The following is a 22,464-nucleotide window of genomic DNA, read 5'->3' as shown; positions in this document are numbered from 1 at the left end:
TCTCTGTCTCTGACCCATGTGCTATGACCAGAAGAAAACTAAGGAATTTGACAAGAGTCCCCCAAAACCATACGAAGATCAAGCCACACCCCTCTAGTGGCTTGGCGGTGAATTACAGAGCAACGCGTTCCCTCGACGCAGAACTATAAATGCACAATGACGACGTCGGGGCTACGGCGTAGGTACGGCGTCGCCACGACGCAGAAGCATAAATCAGGCTTAAGTGTTGGACGGTCTCAGGAGCATCCTTACATAGCCTGCACCTTGGGTCTGGTCTGGTGTGGTAGACCTTGGCCTCCATGGCTCTTGTGCTGCCATGATGAGTGCCTCTGTGCTGTCTCTCAGTCCAGCATGTTCCAGCCATCAAGAGGTCTTCTTGATATCAGCCACTTCCTCAATCTGTTGTACCTGCCGTGTCGGTGCTTGTTCGTCCATGTCTGCTCCTCCCCCTGCTCCTTCTCATCAGGTTCCAGCTGCCTGAGGCATTCACTGAGCAGCTCGTCCTGAGGGGCCATCTTCTTGATGTACTCTTGGATTCTCAATGTTTCATCCTGGACAGTGGCTCTGATGCTCACGAGTCCTCGTCCTCCCTCTTTCTGCTTAGTGTACAGCCTCAGGATGCTGGACTCAGGGTGAAACCCTCCATGCATGGTGAGGAACTGTCTGGTCTTGACGTCTGGGGCTTCTACCTCCTCCTTTGGCCAGCTTATGATCCCAGCAGGTATCTGATGACCTGCACTGTGTACATGCTGATGGCTCGGACCTTGTTCTTACCATGACTGACTTCTCAGGACTTGTCTTACTCTCTGGAGGTATTTGGTTGTAGTTGATTTCCTTGCTGCCTCCTCATGGTTTCCATCAGCCTGTGGGATCCCAAGGTACTTGTGGCTGCTCTGGATGTCACCTGTGTTTCCTTCTGGTAGGTCGACCCCTTCAGTTTTGATCATCTTGCCTCTCCTTGATACCATCTGGCCACATTTGTCCAATCTGAATGACCTTCCTACATCGTTGCTGTAGATCCTGGTGGTGTGGATCAGTGAGTCAGTTTCTGGTTCATTCCTGGCGTAGAGCTTGATGTCATCCATGTAGAGCAGGTGGCTGATTGTTGCCCCGCTTCAGAATCAGTATCTGTAACCACTCTTTGTGATGATCTGACTGAGGGGTTCAGGCCGATGCGGAGCAGGAGTGGTGACACTGCATCTCCTTGGTTGATATCATGATGTTAACTTGGGCTGCTGGCTTTGACTTGGCCTCCAGGGTCGTCTTCCAAATCCTCATCGAGTTCCTGATGGAGGCTCTCAGTTTACTGTTGAAGTTGTACAGTTCCAGACGTTCTAGTATCCATGTGTGTGGCACTGAGTCGTAGGCTTTCTTGTAATCAATCCAGGCGCTGCACAGGCTGGTCTGACTGCTCTTACAGTCTGGGGCGACTGCTCTGTCAACCAGTAGCTGGTGCTTGGCTCCTCAGGTGTCAGTGCCAGTTCCTTTCTGAGCCCCGTTCATGTATTGACCCATGTGCTTACTTATCTTAGCCGCTATGATACCTGACAGGAGCTTCCATGTTGTGGAGAGGCAGGCTATTGGTCGGTAGTTGGATGGGATGGGTCCCTTATGGGGGTCCTTCATGATCAGGACTGTCCTGGGTTAGCCACACTGGGTGCGTCCCATCCCTCAGCAGCTGGTTCATCTGTGCTGCAAGGCGTTCATTGAGTGCAGTGAGCTTCTTCAGCCAGTACGTGTGGATCATATTGGGGCCCGGTGCTGTCCAGCTCCTCATCTTTGACACTCTGTCTTGTCTGCCACTGACATGGTTACTGGTTCTTGTTCTGGGAGGTTTCTGTGGTCAGTTCTCAGGTCCACTAGCCATTACGCATTGGTGTTGTATGATGCTTCTTCCTTCCCATACGACAGGGGTCGGCAATCAACTTTGGCCCAGGGCTGGATTCTCTCTAAGAAATTAGTGGTGGGCCACGACCAAAGAAATGGGTATTTCAGTGAATCTTAACATTGTCGAAGAGGGAGCCGATGTTTGCGGTGACCAGCAGCACTTCAGTGTGTGTTGCCAAATTTACACTCCACCTCCACCTCCACACACACACACACACACACACACACACACACACACACACACACACACACTCCTCCTGAGCTCCACTGCCTCCAGGCCTGTTAGCGACTTCTTCAGGGACTTATTCATGCTTATTTTAAGAGCCAGAACCATGACTGTTACAGCTCAAAAACCCTGGGCAGCAGCATTGCTCCGGTGACACTAAGTAGGAACTTGTTTTGGTATGGCGGGCTGTCGTCTCAGGTTGGCATCATAAACAGCGGCGGTGCTCACATCCATGAAGCCCGGTATTCTGCCCTCTCACTGGAACTACAGCAGCAACAGTCTCCCTTGTGTCAAGTTTTTGTTTTATTTTTCATTCTCCTGACTAGTCCAACCATCTGGAGGGCCATTTTCTTGGGCTGAAGGGCCACTTGCGGCCCTTGGGCCAGCTTTTGCCAACCACTGCCATATGCCCTTCCAGTACTTTTCCGTCTCAGCGGGCCTGGTTGGTTGTTATTCCCCTGCCACTGAGACTACATCTTGGCCGGGTCGGTGAACATCTTGTTTATTCTCCTGGCCTCTACCTCCTTGGTGTATCTCTTCAGTCGGGTGACCAGAGCTGTTAGCCTTTGTTTGGCAGTTTCAAGTGCCTCTGCATCAGCTTGTCAGCCTCTGCGATGGTGGCTGTAGGTATTGTGTTCAGCGCAGCATTCACATCCACTAGTCGATCTTCAGAGGGTCCTTGACAGCTCAGCTTTGCTTTTTCTTGTTGGTTCACGATCTTCCTTCTTGCATTGAGGCTGTTTGTATCCAGAGGGCTTGGTACCTGATGTCAGTTGTTGGGGTGATGATGGGAATGTGGAACATTGGGCTAACTTCTCATACACTCACATTATATATATATATATATATATATATATATATATATATATATATATATATATATATACACACACACACACACACACACACACACATATATACATACATACATGTATATATATATATATTCAGCAGGGTGGAGCAAGAAGATGGAGGGATGGGTGGATATATACTGTATATCTTAATGCTAAGAGTCAGCTAAGCTCAGTAATTTTTACTGACACAAGAAAAGCATGAAACTTTAAAAAGGAAACAAATATTTTCCTAAAATTGATTCATGTAAGGGTAAAGCCTTCTTCAATTATTTGTATTTTTAGCAACATAAAAAAATAATTCTATGAAGGCTGAGTGGTATTTTAAAGTGAAAGTGCAGTTGCAGCTAAATACTGGTAATAATAATAATTTGTGTTAAAGGTCGTCACTCCAAATTTATAGTTGATCAGCGTTCATGAAGATGAGCAGAGCTGAAGTCAAAACTTAATGGCGGCTGAGGACCAGAATGAGAGAGCGAGCGAGCTGGTGAGTGGAGGATGAGTTGTGAGTTGTCATAGAAACTGGAATAGCAGGGAATCCTGTACTAACCTCACTGTGTCACTGTGTGTGTGTGTGTGTGTGTGTGTGTGTGTGTTAAAATAAGCCCACTGATCTACATGCTCACTGTTGCTATGGTTACACAGTTGAACAATTTTCGCAGTTCCCATTTAAAACTACGACCTCCCTGCTGACTCTCTCTCTCTCAGCGTCCCTGTCCATCTGTCCAGCTGCTCTGGATCCAGGACATTCAGGATGAATGTCAGTAAAGAAGATTTTCTATGGAAGATCCTGATCTCGGAGGAGTTGCTGCAGTTTGAGTTCAGACATTAAATGTTTGCGGAGAGGTTGTCCTGCAGAGCTGCACTGACGGGCAGCTCTCGAACACACCGCCTCACCATCCAGCCTCTGAAAGGCCACATTTGAGCGTGTCCAGTCGATTTTGTTCACAGTTCAACAACATGACGCTGCTGGTGAGGAGCAGAGACACAACCTGCTGATGGAATCACCTTTTATTGGTATCAGCATCAGTCAGCTTGTGTAAATGTAGGCAGCTGGAGCGAATCACAGGGAGGAAGTGTGTTTGTAGTCCAAGAGGAGGTTAGCAAGTCAGGGATGAGGTATGTTTGTGGTCCAACAGGAAGTTAGCATGTCAGGGATGAGGTAAGTTTGTGGTGCAACAGGAAGTTAGCATGTCAGGGATGAGGTATGTTTGTGGTCCAACAGGAAGTTAGCATGTCAGGGATGAGGTATTGTTGTAGTCCAAGAGGAAGTTAGAATGTCAGGGATGAGGTATGCTTGTGGTGCAACAGGAAGTTAGCATGTCAGGGATGAGGTATGTTTGTGGTCCAACAGGAAGTTAGCATGTCAGGGATGAGGTATGTTTGTGGTCCAACAGGAAGTTAGCATGTCAGGGATGAGGTATGTTTGTGGTCCAACAGGAAGTTAGCATGTCAGGGATGAGGTATGTTTGTGGTCCAACAGGAAGTTAGCATGTCAGGGATGAGGTATTGTTGTAGTCCAACAGGAAGTTAGCATGTCAGGGATGAGGTATGCTTGTGGTGCAACAGGAAGTTAGCATGTCAGGGATGAGGTATGTTTGTGGTCCAACAGGAAGTTAGCATGTCAGGGATGAGGTATGTTTGTGGTCCAACAGGAAGTTAGCATGTCAGGGATGAGGTATGTTTGTGGTCCAACAGGAAGTTAGCATGTCAGGGATGAGGTATTGTTGTAGTCCAAGAGGAAGTTAGAATGTCAGGGATGATGTATGCTTGTGGTGCAACAGGAAGTTAGCATGTCAGGGATGAGGTATGTTTGTGGTCCAACAGGAAGTTAGCATGTCAGGGATGAGGTATGTTTGTGGTCCAAGAGGAAGTTAGCATGTCAGGGATGAGGTATTGTTGTAGTCCAAGAGGAAGTTAGAATGTCAGGGATGAGGTATGCTTGTGGTGCAACAGGAAGTTAGCATGTCAGGATGATTCCATCATCCAAAATCCAATGGAACAATCCCACTGACTGTTGGTGGAGGGAACCATGGAGATGATTACTTCCTGTTGGACGACAAAAATACCTCCCCCTTGTCATGATAATTTCATTTTGGACTACAAAAAATACTTTTGTAACCATACGGGGAGACAAACAGAGACGTATATCAGACCAGTTTTATGCTTTAAAGTCACACCTTCGGGGGTCCTGAGGTTTGGGGGTTGAGACCTGATCATGCAACGCTGTTGTGAATTTCTTCTTGGTCTCTTCAGTCCTGCGGTCGTTGGTCAACTGACTCTGCTGTTGAGCATTCTAGCATTTCAATCATGTGACCATTTCCCGTTTCAGAGCTCGTCTGTCCTGGATCTTGTCCCCTGTTTCATTCCAGGTGTGCCTGTCCTCAGTGACCCCCTGAATACCAAATCCTTTGAGAACATGACTGTGGTTACCTTCCATCTCTCTGCAATCAGGTCTGAGCTGTTGACTTTGATTTTTCTCTCCACTCCAGATCCACCAATCAGCTGCTCCGAATCACCTTCCTGCCATTTACAACTCTTGAAACACAACTTTTCCCCTTCAGATAAATCCTCCCTCCAAGTGTGTGCACAGGCCAACAAACACTTTTCAGGCCTGGAGGCGAAACTCAAGAGTTCTAATCATCACCTGCTTGCAGGTTTTGAACTGACACTCTTCCGAGACAGAACAGCTTTTAAAATTCTAGATCTTTCATGCCTCAGCACTGCGATGAGCTGCGTTTTGGTTCTGGAGTCTCTAGATGATCATGTTTTACATTTGTGGATAGAAAACCACCTCCAGTGATGACCTGAGGACCTCCAGCTCCAGAGAGGAAATCCCCTCCGTTAAACAATAATATTTCAGATGAGTTTGGACTCTCGTTTTATGTCTGATAAACTTTCAAACACTGAGATGCTTCCCAACATCCTTCCTTCTTTCTCTATTGAAAATACTGACTGATGCGACTTCGACGCCCTGGTTAGCAAAACATTTCCACATTTACTCCATCCTCCGGCTGCTACACGACTCAGACTTCCGTCCAATCGAGGCATTTGGCTTCCTGTTTGAAGCCGGCGTTCCACATCATTGTCTTGTGGAACATTTTTGCTTGACCAGAGCAGTGGAACGCTTTGTCCTGAAATAACTCGGGGTCACCAGTTTGATCATTTCCCGTTTTTGTCCTGAGTGGAGCTGCTGTCCTCCTACACACAACTGCAGCTCCTGCAAACATTCATGGCTCCAAGGCAGCAACACAGTCATCGTAGAGTTTTACATCCTAAACAATCCAGTTCAGTCAGGGATGGAAGTGCTGATGATCACGGGGGAATTCTTTCTTTCCGTGATGAAGGAGAGAGGAAATGTAAAAAGGCCTTTTCAGATGTGTTGTTTGTCAGATCCAACAATCAAAATCACAACGGCGTTGTTGAATAGGAGATTGCATGTCTTCAACACAAAAGGATCCATAATGTCACGTGAAGGGGTTGACGTCTTCCATGTCTGGCAGATCAGAAGTTCTTGACGGTGCGCTGATGTTTGAATTCTATAGATATTCCACATGGGAACGACAGGTTCTTGCTAGTCTGACAACTTTATGAAAACAGTAAGTCTTCCAAACCTGAAAGTCAATAAGGTCCAATGCTGCTCATCGGTCCGATGTCGCCTCACACGAATGTTACGAATCTGTCAGGAAACTTGGAAGTCCATTCATTTCCCATGGAAACTTTAGTCTTCTCCAAGTGGCTGGAGAAACTTCCTTCTGTTATTTTTCAGTTTGGCATTGGCCCACACTGGAGGAAAATGATGTTGTACCATGGACTTCAGAGGGTGCGCTAGTCAACACAAGCTAAGCGAGCTAATTCACCGCAGTGACCGAGCGATGAAAACAGACAGTACAGTGACCGTCTGCATTCCATTGTTTCATTTCCTCAAATAACAAAGATGTTTCTCCCTCCTGCATCACTTCTTTGAGACTCCAGAATGCAGGAAGATCCAGCTACGTATATGTAGCTTGAAGCTAACGGAGACTGATGGCTAACAACAGATAAACTGTCCAAAAATGCTACAAACTCGCCAGGTTGTCGTCTAGTATGATCCAGGTCTTCTTAATCTCAATGCGTTCCACAAACTCTTCTCTACTAATCCACTAACACAAACCAGGACACCACCAGTTCCATCCACCTCCCTTTAGCTTCAAGCTCAAAATGTGTGACTGGGGTTTCCTGAAATCTTTAGTCACAAACACAAAAAGCAGGAGAAGCGTTTTCCTGAGTTTAAATATCAGTGAGTCAATTAAAGGCAAATCACGCTTTCTATGTGAAGTATCGCTTCAGGATCCACCTTCCCACCACAGGCCAAGCAGAAGTAAGACATCTGACAGGTGTTGACCAATTGGAAGTGGAAGGGAGGATGGATGTCGACAGGACATTCCACAGCGTCTGGTGCTGTGACAGCGGCCGATGCTCTCTGATCTCGTTCCCGTGGAGGCAGAGAAGCAGCCGGTAATTCAAGGTTCTGTGTGTTGTGGCGTGTACGTCAGCCCGCTAGAAGTCATTTGAGCTGCTGAGAGACTGAGATATAAAAAGCTTTGGAACACAGTGAATGAAGAGGAACCACTGCTTTGTCCTTAATTAGCCTGAAACCTACAGTATTAGCTTCAAGGGCCTTGCTGCTGTTTCAGCCCAAATCCCCCAAAATCTGTGGCTGGAGCTGATAAAGAGGTGATTGAGAGCTCCATTTCTGAGAATATTAGAAACAAAAGGTAACTGCAAGCACACGCTCTAAATGTTGTGTTGCTGGGGTAAATTCCCACACCAGAATGATACCAAAAAATATGCTCCTGTCCTCCTGCACTCCAGGGACCTCCACCGGGACGTGGGCTCCCTGTGTAACCGCCTATGGCTCATAACATCCCATAAGGCTGTTCCCTGCGCGTACTGAGATCAAAGCTTTATTCTCTTCCACCCCCCCCCACCCCCATTTTCTCCCCAAATGTACATCAGTGATTCCCCCACCAATCCGTCCTGGTCGTTGCTCCGCCCCCTCTGCTTTTCTGGGACCACCACACGCTTCCTCCGTCATGTGTGCTGTTGTCAGCTGCATCTTTTCACCTGACAGGTTAGCGACCAGGACACACCCCCTCATCTGGCTCCCCACCCACAGTCACAGCTGGATGTGCCTGAACGTATGCACAACCGAGCTGGGGGCCACACGGGGAAGCAAACCAGTGACCCCCAAGTTGCTAGGCAAGCAACAGACTGCTGTGCCAACCAGGCAGCCGACCAAGGTCAAAGTTGAAATAATTAGAACTCAGAGCACAGCAACCCCAACTCTTCTGCCTAGTTGGGCATCACATCAGTCCCTGAAAGAAAGAACTGGGTGGTCCTGACATCTTCATGGTCAGGCTGCTCCTTGTTTTGGTGCCACAATTATAACAAAGACAAGACACAGACATTCTGTCTTCGACTGCCTGTGAAAACTGCACGATTGTGTCCTCCGAAGGTTAGTCTGTGTTGACGAAATGTTAGCTTACTCTAGCTAGCTAGCCAATGCTGACTTTGTTTATGTGAGGTCGTACAAGTTACCTAATAGCTAACGGCACTGATAGCTTGACGTTTGAAAGGTGTTAGTTGTGCCCGCATACTTTTTGAACAAAACAGTCTTTGCTGTGCTGTTGAGAAATAACATTTAAAGTTAGCCTCGCTAGGGAATAGTGTTGCTATATTAAGTTGCTAACACTGACATTGTCATCCTCCTGCCACATTGGAGTTCTGGGAACTGGCATTGGCTTCAACGATATCCAACCTGGGTGCTACCGCTCCCATCATCGGATACAAAGTGTTGTTAGCCGTCAGTCTCCGTTAGCTTCAAGCCAAGTATACGTGGCTGGCTCTTTCTGCATTCTGGAGTCACAAACAAGTAACGCAGGAGAGAAACTCTTTGTGAGTATTTGAAAAACCGCATCCACATTTTTGGGTTAAGAATCCCATTCAGACCAAGACAGCACGTCACATCATCCCAGTTGTCAGACCATTACAGAAACTTCCTGTGCGTCCAACCCTTGATTCTAAAAGCCTCATTTTGCTTTCTGAAGCTGTTGTGAAATATTTCAGGTCGGGTCTTTACTGTAGAAATTAGTTTTATTCATTCACCGCATGTTAACTATTCTCTTTTATGTATTAGTGCTTGTTTTGCCCAGTAACTAGTTGTTAAATCCTAACTTCTTCCATGAGTGTTACAGTGAGAAAACCCTTCCAACAGATCAGATACACTCACCAATCGGCAGGAGTCCCATCAAACTTTTCCAATGGCTGTTACTGGTTTCTAGTGGTCTATCCTGGACTGGTCTGATCCTGCTATACTGGTGCGGTAAGCTTTCTGGTCTCTGGTTCTGTTCCAGTTTGAGGGGCCTTGTGTCTGCTTTTTTCACCGGCTGGACCTCAGCAGAGCAGCTTTCAGAGTCGCCTCAGGTAGATGGCAGTAATCCCCTGCTTGAAGATGAGGGACTTGGTGCTTTGTTGGGTGTAATCCGACAACACAGAGGGACGTCTCCAAACTTCAGATTGTATTCTGGGAGCTGCCCTGCCCATCCTGTAGAAGAGGAGGAAAAGGGGGCGGAAGAACGAGAGGAAGATAGGAAGGAGGTGGGTGGGAGGTAAAGGAGAAGGAGGCCAGGATATAAAGGAGGGAGGGGGACCAAAACATAAGATGAGTGGAGCGTTTAAAGACATGATGGAGCTTTGGTGTGGTTTGAGTCAGAAGTGGGTCATTTTTGTGGAGGCCATTTCAGGTTGAGTTACATTCTTATGCTGTTGTATCCATTGGCATGGCAACAAGGCTGAGTGATCGTCCCCAACAGGTATTATGTAACATTTACGTTAATTAATCTTTTGTTTCTATTCTAAGCTGAGGAATAAAAGTTGATGGGCGGCAGCAGACGCCAAATGACCATCTGAGATTTGGCAGCCTGCTGTTATGACTCCATTCAGCTGATATTTTTGACAACAGAAAATCTCTGACTACAATTGGATGATGTAAAATGCTGCAGGGAGGAGGTTGTTTTTAGTCCAAGGGGAAGTTATCATGTAACGGGTGAGGTATTTCTGTAGTCCACCAGGAAGTTAGCGTATCAAGGGAGATGATTTATTTTTTATAGCCCAACAATAAATTAGCATTTCAGGGATGAGGTGTGTTTGTAGTCCAACAGAAGTGGTCCTCTCCTGGTTCCTCCACCAAGAGCCAATGGGATTGTTCCATGTGATTGTGGGTGACTGAATCAGAAAATCAGGTTTGTGGTGAACAAAATTTGTGCCATTCCTGCTAGCCTCTGTCTCAACCAGCAAGCTAAGCTAATTAGGTTTGTGAGCCTGTTAAAAATTGACTGCACCACAAAGCTAACACCAACAGTCCTGTGCCAGCTCTCTTTTGACCCTTAGACCCTGAGTGAAGCTGAGTCAGGTGTTCAGTCTTCAGTTACATCTTTGGTACCTGGCTAGACGTTGTTTATAAAGAGACAGTCAGGAGCATATCTGAAGCTTTCCTCAAGCTAGAACTTTATTAGCAGCTTCTTGGTAGCCAATGACGGACTGATGTTAGCCCAACATGATTGTTTATGGGTTACAAAAGGGAAAATGTCATCCTTTATTATGCAGAGATTTCATTTTTAATAAAATAGAATAATAATAATCATTATTTTTGCATAGTTATGTAAATCCAAAGTTTTGTAATAGCAGAATTCCAATTGGCATACATGTGCTCCTGTCTAGCATTGAAACAGCTAGCTGTTACTTATTATTAGCATCTTTATAGACATCAGTTAGCAATTGTTTGTCTGTTAGAGGACAGCTGTTAGCATTCACTAGCCAATTAGCAAACTATCGGCCAGAACCATGCTAGGAGCCGGCTGGTAGCTCTTTGCTAATGGCTAACAGCACACCAACCAGCTGGTCTGTGTGGGTATGGGGAACCAGTTTGTTGCCATGGCAACACAGAAAGCAGGATGACACGTTGGAACCAAGGAAGAAAAAAAAATCAAAACACTTGACAAAGATTAGAACAACTTCCTGTGACTCGTATTTCCTGTTTCCCGTCTGGGTTGCCGTGGAAACGGATATTTGACAGGAAAAGCTGTGAAGCTGGACAACACTGATAAAACACACACACACACACACACACACACACACACAAACCAAAATGCAAGCCATCCTGGTGTGTTTCTGTTCACAGGTACATATCCATCTGACACATCTCCCAGGTGATTCTGCTCTTCTCCTGTCTTCATATTTTATTACCTTTGGCTGAAGTCAGAAGACAGTCTTGAACATCCCATCAGTGTTCCAGCAGGTACTTGAGCTGCATTGGCTGATCATAGGTCATGTTACTGAGCTGGGATTTTAATAGAATGGTATTTGCTGCCAGTTTTGACCAGTGGTTTTCAAAAGTATATTTTTATGAGTGTTATGTCACGAGACATCAAGGCGACCACACCCACCTGTAACCTGACACGCTACAGCCAGGTTATTTTGTGGTCTAAGACTGAGGAAACAAATGACGTGTCCTTCAGCATCAGCCTATCAAAGTGGAGGGAACGTGTGGCGTCAAACCACCTGAAGAAGGGAACAAGATATGACGGGGAGAACTTTCCTCTCTCGCTCTGGCCGAGCTCATACAATGACAATTATGACCTCAGCGTAACACTCAAATGAAAGTCACAGTAAAGTACTGCCGGTTTTGCTGGGCCCCCATCAGGACCTCCCCAGGGGCCCCTGGGAGCCCCCTCACTCCACTTTGAGAACCTCTGCTTCATATTTCAGCACCCGGCTCCTGATGGGATCTCTCCCAGCTGCAGTCCAAGAACTGTGGTCGGATCACCCAAGATGCATTTCATTGTTAAGTGTGAACAGGATGTGTGTGTCCGGGAAATTTAGCTCCCTCAGCCGTCACCATGGTAACCGATGGCAGGAGCTGATAAGCCACATTGTATTCTCCCTCTGACACACACACACACACACACACGTTATCTTGTCAAGTTTCTCACTTCAGTGGGAACTAAAAGCTGTGGAGTTTCTTCTCCTCTGCCAGCTTCATCATCAGCTTCATCACCTGTGTTGCCACTTTGTGATGAGACTTGCTTTCTCGCGGTGGCGCTGTAGTTTTCATACATGGAGACGTCGTGCTGCGGGCTTCACTGCTCGCCATTATGTTTCCCTTCTGGTGTTTTCACGTGGGTCTCCAGTACGAACACGTAGACGACCTGGCCAACTCTGAGGTGTAGAAGTCTCCCACTGCAAGTTCCACAAAGCTAATAGCGAGCTAACGTGTAGCTGGCGCAGCTAAGTTGTTAGCGATCATCAAGGTTAGCGTTCATGTTCTCAGGTGACTGACAAAGTTTGATGCAGCCTTTTTAGCCTCCTTTATTTTTACATTGTAATACTCATGTGTGTCTTTGCTCCTGTTAGCGGGATAAATGGAGCAGTCCAGACTTTTCCCCAACGCTACTGCATCAAAGGTTATTCACGAGCCTCCCAGCCCAAGTCCTACTCAAGAGTCAAGTCACATGTGAGTGTGTGACTCAAGTCCAAGTCTCAGACTAGAGTTGGTCTCTGATGCAGCGACTTCAAGTTGATGTTAGCTCCACCCTCTCATCCAAATATGGTCACTTCTGAAGGACGGAAAATAGAGTAGAGGGTTTACAAGTGTTAAGTGACCAGTGTCATTGACCACGGCATCACCTGCGTGGGTGTGGTCACCTGATTGAACGAAGGTTTATATCGTTTAAATTCAAGGTTTCATGTTTGAATCCCTATTAGATGAATATATATATAAAAATATATCCTGATGGTAAAAAAAGTGGGTCAGATATTTAATTCAGGGACAAAAAAAATCTGACCACTCCCCTGCTGCCAGCCTCCTAAAGGGGCGGGGCAGCCGTGATACGAGTGGTTCTGTTCCTGAATTTACTTCCTCTCCACAAAGATGGGAAATGTAGTCCTTAAAATTATGTTTTCAAAGCTGATGTAGACACCATGGCGTCACGAACGCAGCAAGGCTGTATACTGACACCTGAGGTAAAGTCACTCAGCAGACACAGTTAACACGTTGTCATGACAACCATGTGATGTTAAAGAGCCTGGATGCTGAAGGAGAAGAAGATCCACTTCCTGTTTGAAGAGGGGTTTTTTTCCCATCAGATGATCTCTTTAGATAGACGGTCTGAGACGACGGCCTACACACTTGCTACTGCACTTACATAACACACACACACACACACACACACACACACACACACACACACACACACACACACACTGGTGATGATGGAGGGAGGCAGGAGGAAACAGGAAATAACACAGAAAAGAAGAAGAAAGGCAAATAAAGAGAACAGTGAAAGAGTCAGGAAGACGAAAAAGGAAGAGAGCAACGAACTGAAGGACAGAAGAGGTGAAGTGAGGAGAGGAAATCAACTGACAGGAAAGGAGGCAGAGCAAGGAAGGAGGAAAGGATGTCATGTTAAAGAGTCAAAATGTCAAGTAAATTAAGTCACAACTTTTAAAGTTGCGCACACACACACACACACACACACACACACACACACAAAACCACATTCCTAACACTTCAGAATATATGACAGACTTAAACCAACCATAACCAAACAACAATCTACCGTTAATCTACCGTCACCAATTTATGTGATGATGACCTAAACCTCAAGGAAAGGCGGGTCACCACAACATGAGGTGCTGGTACCTGGTGCACACACACACAACTGAAACAACACAAGCTCACATGCATCTTTAAATTCACTTAGGCACACAGACACACACACACACACACACACACACACACACAGCTGCAGAGAGACTCACCCAGAAGACCAGCGACTCGTTCACCATCATGATGAAGTGAGAGGAACCAAGGGGACGGATGGAGAGAGAGAGATGGTAGGAGATGGAGAGAAGAAGAGGAAGAAGAGCTGTAGCTGGAGACGAGAAGAGAGAGGAGAGAGAGAGACAGAGAGAGAAAGAGAGAGAGAAGAGAGTGTGAGGATGAGTGGAAGGCTGGTCGCTTCAGCCCACGCACTGCCAGTGTGACACACACTCGCCTCAGTATGTGTGTGTGTGTGCAGGAGTTGTCTCCCACTCTAATGCGTGGGTTAGAAAACACACCTCTCTCTCTTCTGCCTCTCTTTCCTGCTCACAGAGAGAGAGAGAGGGAGAGATGGGGTAAGCAGCGTGGGTGTGGAAGAGCGACCCGGTCGCCATGGCAACGACGCAATAGCAAGAGGGGGTGGGCAGGTCAGACAAAGCATCCAATCATCATCCTCACCAGCCTGGTGCATGATGGGAAAACAGTGGTTTGAATCAAAGTTTGAGTCGTTACTGCAGGTAAACGCTGCATGTCATGTCACATTCCAAACCAGCAGGGGGCAGCAAACCTGGTTTGTCCAGCTGGAGGGGCAAGAGAACATTAGCCGGAGCTTTGCAGTCAAACTCAGAACCAATTAGAACGGGGGAGGAGGTCAATCATCGCTTTAATGTAACACCCTCTGATCCACGCGTCAACACTCCTGATGCGTGCGGCAGTCACTTTGATTTATAGTCTACGGGTTTGTCCAGTGTCTCCGAGTGTCCCACTCCAACTTCCAAGCAACAGTTGGAAATCTCCAACTGGGACTGGAGAAATTCCGTCTTCCCCTTTCAGCTGGAATGCAGCATAAGAGACGAGGAAACACCAACTTCCTGGTCATTCACCTCTCAGCCTGCGCTCTACGCTCGCTGCTCCGCCCACTGCTCCGCCCACTCCATCCCAGGCCACTGAAAGATGGAACATTAAAGTTGGAGGTAGGACCGTGTCGAAGGTTCCCTTGAGTCAAACTCCTGCGTGGAGGCGTTTGCTCTCCTGATGACATCATGTGTCCATGGCTTCATTACAAATCTTTTTGGAAAATGAATTCTTGGGAAACTGTGGATGTTTAATCTGAACATGTTGTTGGTTTCAGGAGGGTTTATGAGCCGGATTATTTCTTGGCAATGAGCAGTAACTTTCTGACAAATGATGCTGGTTGCCTAGCAACCTTTCCATGACAACAAGAAATAGTCCGGCTCCGTCAGCACCATAGTGGGATTACAGCTAACATTGTAATCCGTGTAATGTTTCGATGTTGGCGTCAACAAAAATACACGTTCCCCTACAGTTACATGGGGAACGTCGGTGTACGTCCAACTGTGCAAATGTGTCCGCAGAGAACAACCGGAGAACATCAGGCTTCCATCACAATTGTCCTCTTGAGAACATGACGTGTGGCGTCCTTCAAAACTCACACTGGGCCTTCTAGAAACATCCCCCATGTTCTGTAAAGGTTCCGGATAATCATTCACATGAACACTAAGAACGTGAGGACACTTCAGAGCTAGCGTTAGCCTGTTAGCTGGTTCTTGCTAGCCACAGTTTATCTGAAACCTGCAGCAAAGTTCAAAATGTTTTTAATGTATTCGAGGCAAAAACCTGCAAGCAACGAGAAATCAAGGGAGGAGTTCTGCAAATAGATCAGAGATGCGGGAAGGTTCTCCGGGAAACGGAACGTTGCGAGGTCCCTCGCTCGTCCCCTCCTACGTCGGATGGCTCCATCTGTTGGCGCTCAGTGTGTTTTGAATGTATTCACTGATCAATGGCGGCCTCTGCTGTATTCTGACATACAATAAACGTCCCTTTGCGTCCCCTCTTCCTCGCCGTGATGAGTGTTTTCCGTTGAGGCCTCGGTTCGTCCTTCAGCGGGTCACGGCTGCTGCAGGTGCTGCTCGTTTGAACCACTCAACACGTGTGGCCCCCCCTGGCACACAGTAGCCAAGCTGCTGCCGTGTTGCTGGGGAGCTCCCATCAGAAAGCTGACCTCTGTCGTGTCTGGGCCTGTCAGTCTCAGTGTGTTTACATGTGGTTGCTATAGTTACAGCTCAGTTGGGTCACTGAACCAGACGATTGCCAGTGTCCCAGTGCACACAAACGGGAGAACCCATGAACAGACAGAAGCACGTCTGCCTCCCGAACACCAGGTGGCGCTGCAACTCCCTGCAGCTGGTGGCAGCCGGACTTTCCTTCCTTTTGCATCACAAGGCAGATTTTGATTCAGAGACTGGAGTCCTTCAGCTGAGGCATCAAGTTCCTCTCCAGAGTCAATTAACGCAGAAACCCTGGGAGGTTCGCTCGTCCAACTTCACTCAAGGGTTTGCGTCAGAACTCCAATCTTGCTTTGAACATCATGGTGGGAGGACGGAGCACTGATGGACGGCAGGCAGCAGTGGAGACCATGTGAGTGGCTTCACAGCCATGTGGGTGGAGCTACAGCGCCCTCCACTGGTCAGTCCAGCTGGTTCACAGTGTCACATTTGTTTTATGGAGTGAACAGAAACATCTGGTACATCATGGACTTACAAACGTTCACAAATCATCATTTTGTGTCAAATTTAAACTTTTTCATCTTCACTCTGCCTTGTAACATCCAAATATTCTTACTGTGGGCTAAAAAGTCACGTGACATTAGAATTCAAGAGCAACTTTGCCAAATTGGTGAATCTTAATTTCTTGATGAACAAAGTAAAAAGTGACATCATCAGGTTATTCAAAGTCACGGACGCTGCCAAAGTGCTTCAGTTCACAACAGAACATCAACATGACCTTCTTCTGAGTCTGCCCACTGGACGGTTCCGCCCAACCCCAGCTGCAGATTCAAACTCGGTCCTGGTTCCTGCTCAGCGTTTTCACCGTTGGATCCGTCCCAGATGAAGATCTGGATTGTGGGATTTGCATTTTAATTTCTGCACACTGCCTGCCTTGTTACCAAGGCAACCACCCACCCCTGTTAAAGGCAAAACATTGATGCGAGTCGTGTTCAGGTGTTTCACTAAGTGCAGGAGCAAGCGACCGCCCAGCCTGGGTGACCTGATCCCGCCATCGCCTCGTTTCCCTCCATCAGCATCCAGCTGACGTTTAAGAAATCTCATCGAAGTCTTTTTTTCCTTCACGCAGATGAAAACTGTAGGTATTTTATGTCCTCTGTGTCCATCCCGTCCTGTAAAAGTCTTCCAATTTGGCAGAAATATCCACTGGGAGTCAAGGATGGCCCATACCGATTGGTCGTTAAAGGTCAAAGGTCACTGTGACAGGCACACATCATGGTGACAGAGATGTGATGCAGTCGTTCGAGCTGTTAAAGTAATACTTACCCCAAACACTTAAGAGATGAAAATGAAAAGGAACACGTTGAGTTTGAAGAGTCTGTCAACAAACATTGAGCCAGAAGAAAATAAGCCTAACCCAGAGCTAGCCTGAGCCAGAGCTAGCATGAGCCAGAGCTAGCATGAGCCAGAGCTAGCCTCAGCCAGAGCTAGCCTGAGCCAGAGCTAGCCTGAGGAAGAGCTAGCCTGAGCCAGAGCTAGCCTGAGCCAGAGCTAGCCTGAGCCAGAGCTAGCCTGAGCCAGAGCTAGCCTGAGGAAGAGCTAGCCTGAGCCAGAGCTAGCATGAGCCAGAGCTAGCCTGAGGAAGAGCTAGCCTGAGCCAGAGCTAGCATGAGCCAGAGTTAGCCTGAGGAAGAGATAGCCTGAGCCAGAGATAGCCTGAGGAAGGGCTTGCCTGAGGAAGAGCTAACCTGAGCCAGAGCTAGCATGAGCCAGAGCTAGCCTAACCCAGAGCTAGCATGAGCCAGAACTAGCCTAACCCAGAGCTAGAAAATCCACTTTCATCCATTGTGCTAATCTAACTAGCATGGGTGTCAAATAGCGGTCCTGCTCCTTTAAACAACTTTGGATCGATCGTACTTCATTAACGAGAACGTCAGATCTTTGACGTATTTCCACACGGATAGATTCTGGTTTTAATTCATTTATTTTAAAAAACAAACAAAATCTGTAACCCTTCCAGGCTGAGTTTGCTTCCACATCAGTTGACGGTGTCCAGAACACGGCGCAACACCAACATACTCCTCAGTCTGGTTAGTTGGTTCTGACTGTGTGTGTGCCGGATCAGTGTCGGTGTTTATTTTACGTCTCTTTGGCGCCCTTCGGAAGCAGGTCCACGTAGGCCCCCGTCACCAGACTGTCCCGAGACACTCGCAGCTGCTCCATCAGACCTTCAGCCACCTGGAAGCAAACGCAACACGTCAGCGCCCCACTGCTGCCGCTGCAGGCTCATGGTGGGTGTTCTCCTGCCATACCTGCTGTCCCTCGTCCACCGTCTGCTCCGGACGCATCACCACCTAAACACAACCAATCAGGTCACATCGCTCATCTGTGTGCTTTCCTCCACCACAAACATCAAAAATCTCACAGAGGAAACGATGGGGGTGAGACGGTGCGCTGGCCTCACCACACACAGAACATTACATCCTTCACGTGTGGCCCAGTCACCAGGAGTGGCTGTACGTGTGTGTGTGTGTGTGTCTGTGTGCGTGACAGAGAGAGAGACCTCCAGCTCCATGTAGTGTCCCAGACCCTCCACTGTGTCCAGGTGAACTCTGGTTTGACCAATCAGAAACAGTCGGCGCTCCTTCTTCACCTCCCCTTTGACCCCTAGGGCGTCTGACAGCACTGCCTGAGAGCGCTCGCACACACACACGCGCGCACACACACACACGTATCCCCGTTAGGACAGTCTATTGTTATGAACAGCCCGACTCCAACCTGAAGCAGAAACTCGGACGTCATGTTCTGCAGCATCAGGACAGTCTTTGGTCCTGGTCAGGTGTTTTTAAACCTGAGGTCTCTGATAGGTGACAGAAACCATCGCACACGCATTCCCACACCTCACCTTCAGACTTGTCGGGTCACTGGTGGGACTGATGGAGTAACGGGACAGTTTGGGTCCGTCAGTGTCGGGACGTTCGTAGAAGATCAGCTGACCAGACCCGTTCTGAACACACAGTCACAGTTAGTTTGTTCACACGAAGAAACAGAGGCTGATCCTCAACTTTCCACCCATGAACTTTGAAAAGCTGAGGACGACAACGTCTCCGTCCAGGTTTCACAGTTCCATCAACTTTGATCTCAACTAACTCAGAAGCATTTTTATCCACACTTTTGCATCTCTGTCATTAAACCAGGAAGAGACCTTCACACACCAGGGCAGGTTAGTCATAGCACCACCTGGTGGCAGTATGCAGATGTAATACATTCACACTAAGGTTGAACTAAAAAATAACATATTTTTCTTAAAACACACACACACACACACACACACACACACACACACACACACACCATGAAGTCTCTCAGCTTCAGTCGCCCCTGGCCACAGCTGAAGAAGGTGTCGTGCTGCCTGATGATGGCGCCCTCTGATTGGCTGAGCTCAGCTGCCGTCTGTGCGAACTGTGCCGGGTCGCTGACTTTGGCTTTGATCTCCACATTTGACGGCATGACTCAACTGAGCACGTGCAGAACACAGACAGGGACAGACACGAGTGTGCACGCTGATGTCTGAGACGGCCTTCAGGGCCCAAACGGTCACTGCAAACCAGCAAAAGCCACAGTTACGACCTGCAACGTCCAATCATCAGGAGGGATGTTTGCTAGATCATGACGCGCATCCAAGTACTGGAGTACAAGAAGTACTGCGGCGCTGCAGGTATTTGCATCTTTGTTTCGTAGCGATGGCCCAAGGGTGACAACGGGACCTCCCACCCACCCACCTGGGCGCAGGTGAGCGCGTGAGGCTCCACTGGCAGTCCAGAGGAACGTTGCTGCTGAGATGTGTTGAGCTGTTGGGTTTCCTCTGTGTTGCTGTGTGTTACGCTGGACTTGTATTAACTTTATTTCTTCACTCATGAGCCGACATGTCCAGCTGACTGACCTGTTTTGGGATGAATGAAGTTTCTCGTTCTGATCAGCCTCGGTTCCCTTCAACAGCCTTAAACTCTAAGAACTCCATTTCACGTGACTTACTGAGCTCAAGCTTCGATACAGTTACGGATGGAAGTTTACAACAGACTCATTCAAACAATGTAGACATCTTACAGAGCAGCAACATGGCTTAGAGCTGCGGTTACTGTAACGAAGCTAGCTTTAGCTAAGCTACATCTCGCTAACGCTGGACACCATTTCAATGATGTTGCTACATGCTAACGTCAGCGCTAGCTAGCAGCTAGAAGCTAATCTAGAAGAACTCGCACGCAGCTTCTGAACAAAGTACACAAACAATGAAGACAAATTACACTTTGACGAAGAAACGAGTTGAACCTGCTGTCAGAGCTCCCGGTAGGACCGACGGTGTGCAAACATTCAATTTTACCGGGAAATGCTACATCCGGGGCAGGGCGGAAGAGGCAATGAAACCAGCGGGACCCACGAGTCGTCCGGGGGCGGTGAGACAACCGACGCGCGACTTCCGTCTTTTTTTTAATTTTATTTTTTTTTATTTCTAGAGAAACAAATACAGCCGGGGGTGGACATACAGAGGCAAATGATACACAGAGCATTTGTTAAACAAAAACATTGAAAAGAGTACACAGATTTAGCCAAAATAAATGAAAAACATCTTCTGGGTGATCTACACAGAAAGAACAGTTAGTAACAATATCTTTTTGAAAACGTTGTGAGAGAAAGACTTTAGAAGGGTAAATTTGATGGATTATTTTGAAAGATACTTCCTTTATCTTGTTATTAATTATATATTTAGCAGGTAAGTTCCACATTTTTTTCCAGTTAAGGTTATTAACAAAGTTGTTCCAACAGGATATTACATCAGGGATAGATACAACTTCTTTTTGGAATAATGAGCGAATATTACGATTACTACTGCGAGAGGGAGAGAAACAAATTTGACCAACTTCCAGTTTGGTAGGATCAAGGGGTTAAAGAGATTGATTTTGGAATATTGTATCTTTAAATAACACGATGACTCCGGCAGGGATTGATTTTCTAACTATGTTGAATTCATTTATTCATTCATTTTGATTGAGATATTATATTTTTGGGTAAATTCTTGATAACTAAGTAATGAAACATGTGAATGAAAAAACTGATGTACCATAAGTATATTGTGAGAAAACCAATGTGAGTAAAATAGGGATTTGTTTCTATATAAGATGTCTTTATTATTCCATATATAGTATCTATGCGGGAAAAATTATGTTTGTAAATTAGTGACAGGAAAGAAGCATCCGTCTATGAAAGTAGGATAGTTTTAAAGGGATTTTTTCAATGTTACAGTTACACAATAAAAGGAAATTAAGGCCTCCTATTTTAGAAAAAATAAAGTTAGGCATGAAGTTCCAGATAGAGGAAGGTTTCTTGAAGAATTGTTTTAGCCAATTTATTTTGAACGTATTATTCAAAGTGTGAAAGTCTAAGAAATTAAGGCCACCTTTTTCATATGAGTTCATTATTACTGATTTTTTTATGTAATGAGTTTGGTTTTTCCATACAAAGTTAAATAACATTTTGTCAATCTCTCCTGAGACCTTTTTATTGACATCAAGACATAAAGCTGCGTATGAGGCGGGATCTTCCCTCGGCTTTGGTTCATAAGATTCTGCCCCTCAGTGACAAATCTCTCTGCAGCCACAGATTCAGTTTTTTCTGGGTTTTGTCAATAATTGAATTATAGTTTAAAATGCATCTGGCTCTCCTATCCTTAGTAATGACAATTCCTAAGTAAGTAATAGAGTCTTTTATAGGTACACTGCATATAGAATGGACATTACAGGGTTTAAGAGCAAGCAATTCACATTTTTTTAAGTTCAAGCGAAGGCCAGATGCAAGAGAGAAAGTATTGATTAAATCAATAGCTAAGGCTATCTAAGAGCTATCTTTTAGAAAGAAGGTCGTATCATCAGCCAGTTGGCTGATGATAATTTCGTTGTTCGCTACTGAGATACCCTTTATTGGACTTCCGTCTTCTTCGTTTGATTCTTGGCTGTTTGCGGACAACATCCGGGTAATTTAGCGCCCCCTGGATCCGAGAGGAGCGGTTCAAGTTTGTCATCCGTGAGTTCATGGGCCGAAACCTCAGCCGCTCGGCTGATTTTGCTGGTCACTCATTCTGGTTTTCTATCATGTCACAAATTCACCTCTGCAAAGACCGAACTTATCCGAAGAGAACAAGCTTCGCTAACCTCAGCTAGCTAACCTTCCTGACAGCGGATTTTATTCTCAAGAACGGGAACAAAGGCAGAATAATTTCTTAATGTCAAAAAGGTGAATGTCTTGTGAGTCAGCATCAAACTAATGAATTATTATTAATTGTACAACCGCTGCAGTTGTAAAGCCTGATTTATGCTTCTGCATCGCGTCGACGGCGGAGAGACCCCAACGCGGACCCTACGCCGTAGCCTGACGCGCGCCTCCAAAAACATCCTGACTACGCGTCGCGCCAACGCGACAGGCGTTTGCTTCCAGGTGGCTGGTGACGTGAACGTCGAGGACTGTGATTGGTCCGCTCAGAACGTAATTTCCGGTTCGGTCGCAGCCCTATGGTCGCCGCACAACAACAACACCGCCATTTTCAAAGTTTCTGTGGTG

At 46.7% G+C, this 22,464-nt stretch overlaps 2 protein-coding genes and 1 pseudogene across 13 annotated transcripts in view; all 3 read right to left on the bottom strand.

Annotated features, from left to right (window-relative positions):
- LOC147262583 (uncharacterized) overlaps positions 1-1,777 on the bottom strand; it is a 2,629-nt pseudogene extending 852 nt beyond the window's left edge.
- Positions 1-14,104, bottom strand: part of shank3b (SH3 and multiple ankyrin repeat domains 3b) — a 37,208-nt gene extending 23,104 nt beyond the window's left edge. For 4 of the 8 annotated variants that reach the window (XM_086201581.1, XM_086201586.1, XM_086201584.1 and 1 more), the window contains exons 1-2: positions 13,825-14,103; positions 9,236-9,550 (exon numbers count right to left, since the gene is read on the bottom strand). The gene's annotated coding sequence lies outside the window, so the exon portion shown is untranslated. Of the gene's footprint in view, positions 1-9,235; positions 9,551-13,824 lie in introns of all 8 variants that reach the window. The other 4 variants (XM_086201585.1, XM_086201583.1, XM_086201588.1 and 1 more) reach the window with 2 other exon arrangements.
- A 3,719-nt stretch (positions 14,105-17,823) lies between these two features.
- On the bottom strand, positions 17,824-20,311 carry LOC147262581 (uncharacterized). 5 transcript variants are annotated; one of them, XM_086202412.1, is made up of 7 exons: positions 20,157-20,288; positions 19,635-19,795; positions 19,207-19,452; positions 18,758-18,859; positions 18,416-18,541; positions 18,165-18,206; positions 17,824-18,090 (listed from the first exon to the last, which is right to left on the bottom strand). In XM_086202412.1, exons 3-7 carry the CDS (start codon positions 19,360-19,362, stop codon positions 17,992-17,994), a joined length of 525 nt encoding a protein of 174 aa, XP_086058538.1. In that variant the 5' UTR covers positions 19,363-19,452; positions 19,635-19,795; positions 20,157-20,288; the 3' UTR covers positions 17,824-17,991. The 5 variants fall into 5 exon arrangements, with proteins under 5 accessions (XP_086058538.1, XP_086058539.1, XP_086058540.1 ...); XM_086202413.1 differs by having other exon boundaries at positions 20,182-20,259; XM_086202414.1 differs by lacking the exon at positions 19,635-19,795 and having other exon boundaries at positions 20,182-20,311.
- Between the last annotated feature and the right edge of the window lie 2,153 nt (positions 20,312-22,464).

Source organism: Aulostomus chinensis, chromosome 4 (assembly GCF_037954235.1).
Source record: "Aulostomus chinensis isolate RoL2024-O1b breed Wild chromosome 4, RoL_Achi_v1.0, whole genome shotgun sequence".
Classification (NCBI taxonomy): domain Eukaryota; kingdom Metazoa; phylum Chordata; class Actinopteri; order Syngnathiformes; family Aulostomidae; genus Aulostomus; species Aulostomus chinensis.
The sequence above is the reverse complement of the archived record's forward strand: the minus strand, read 5'-3'. Positions and strand labels throughout refer to the sequence as shown.

Excerpts from the sequence above, each read along its gene's own strand:
- LOC147262581 (XM_086202414.1), bottom strand. The coding sequence starts at position 19,362 with ATGCCGTCAAATGTGGAGATCAAAGCCAAAGTCAGCGACCCGGCACAG. Across the intron at positions 18,542-18,757 it reads GTGACCCGACAAGTCTGAAG|GCAGTGCTGTCAGACGCCCT; the intron begins GTGAGGTGTGGG and ends GAGCGCTCTCAG. Across the intron at positions 18,091-18,164 it reads CGGTGGACGAGGGACAGCAG|GTGGCTGAAGGTCTGATGGA; the intron begins GTATGGCAGGAG and ends GTTTGCTTCCAG.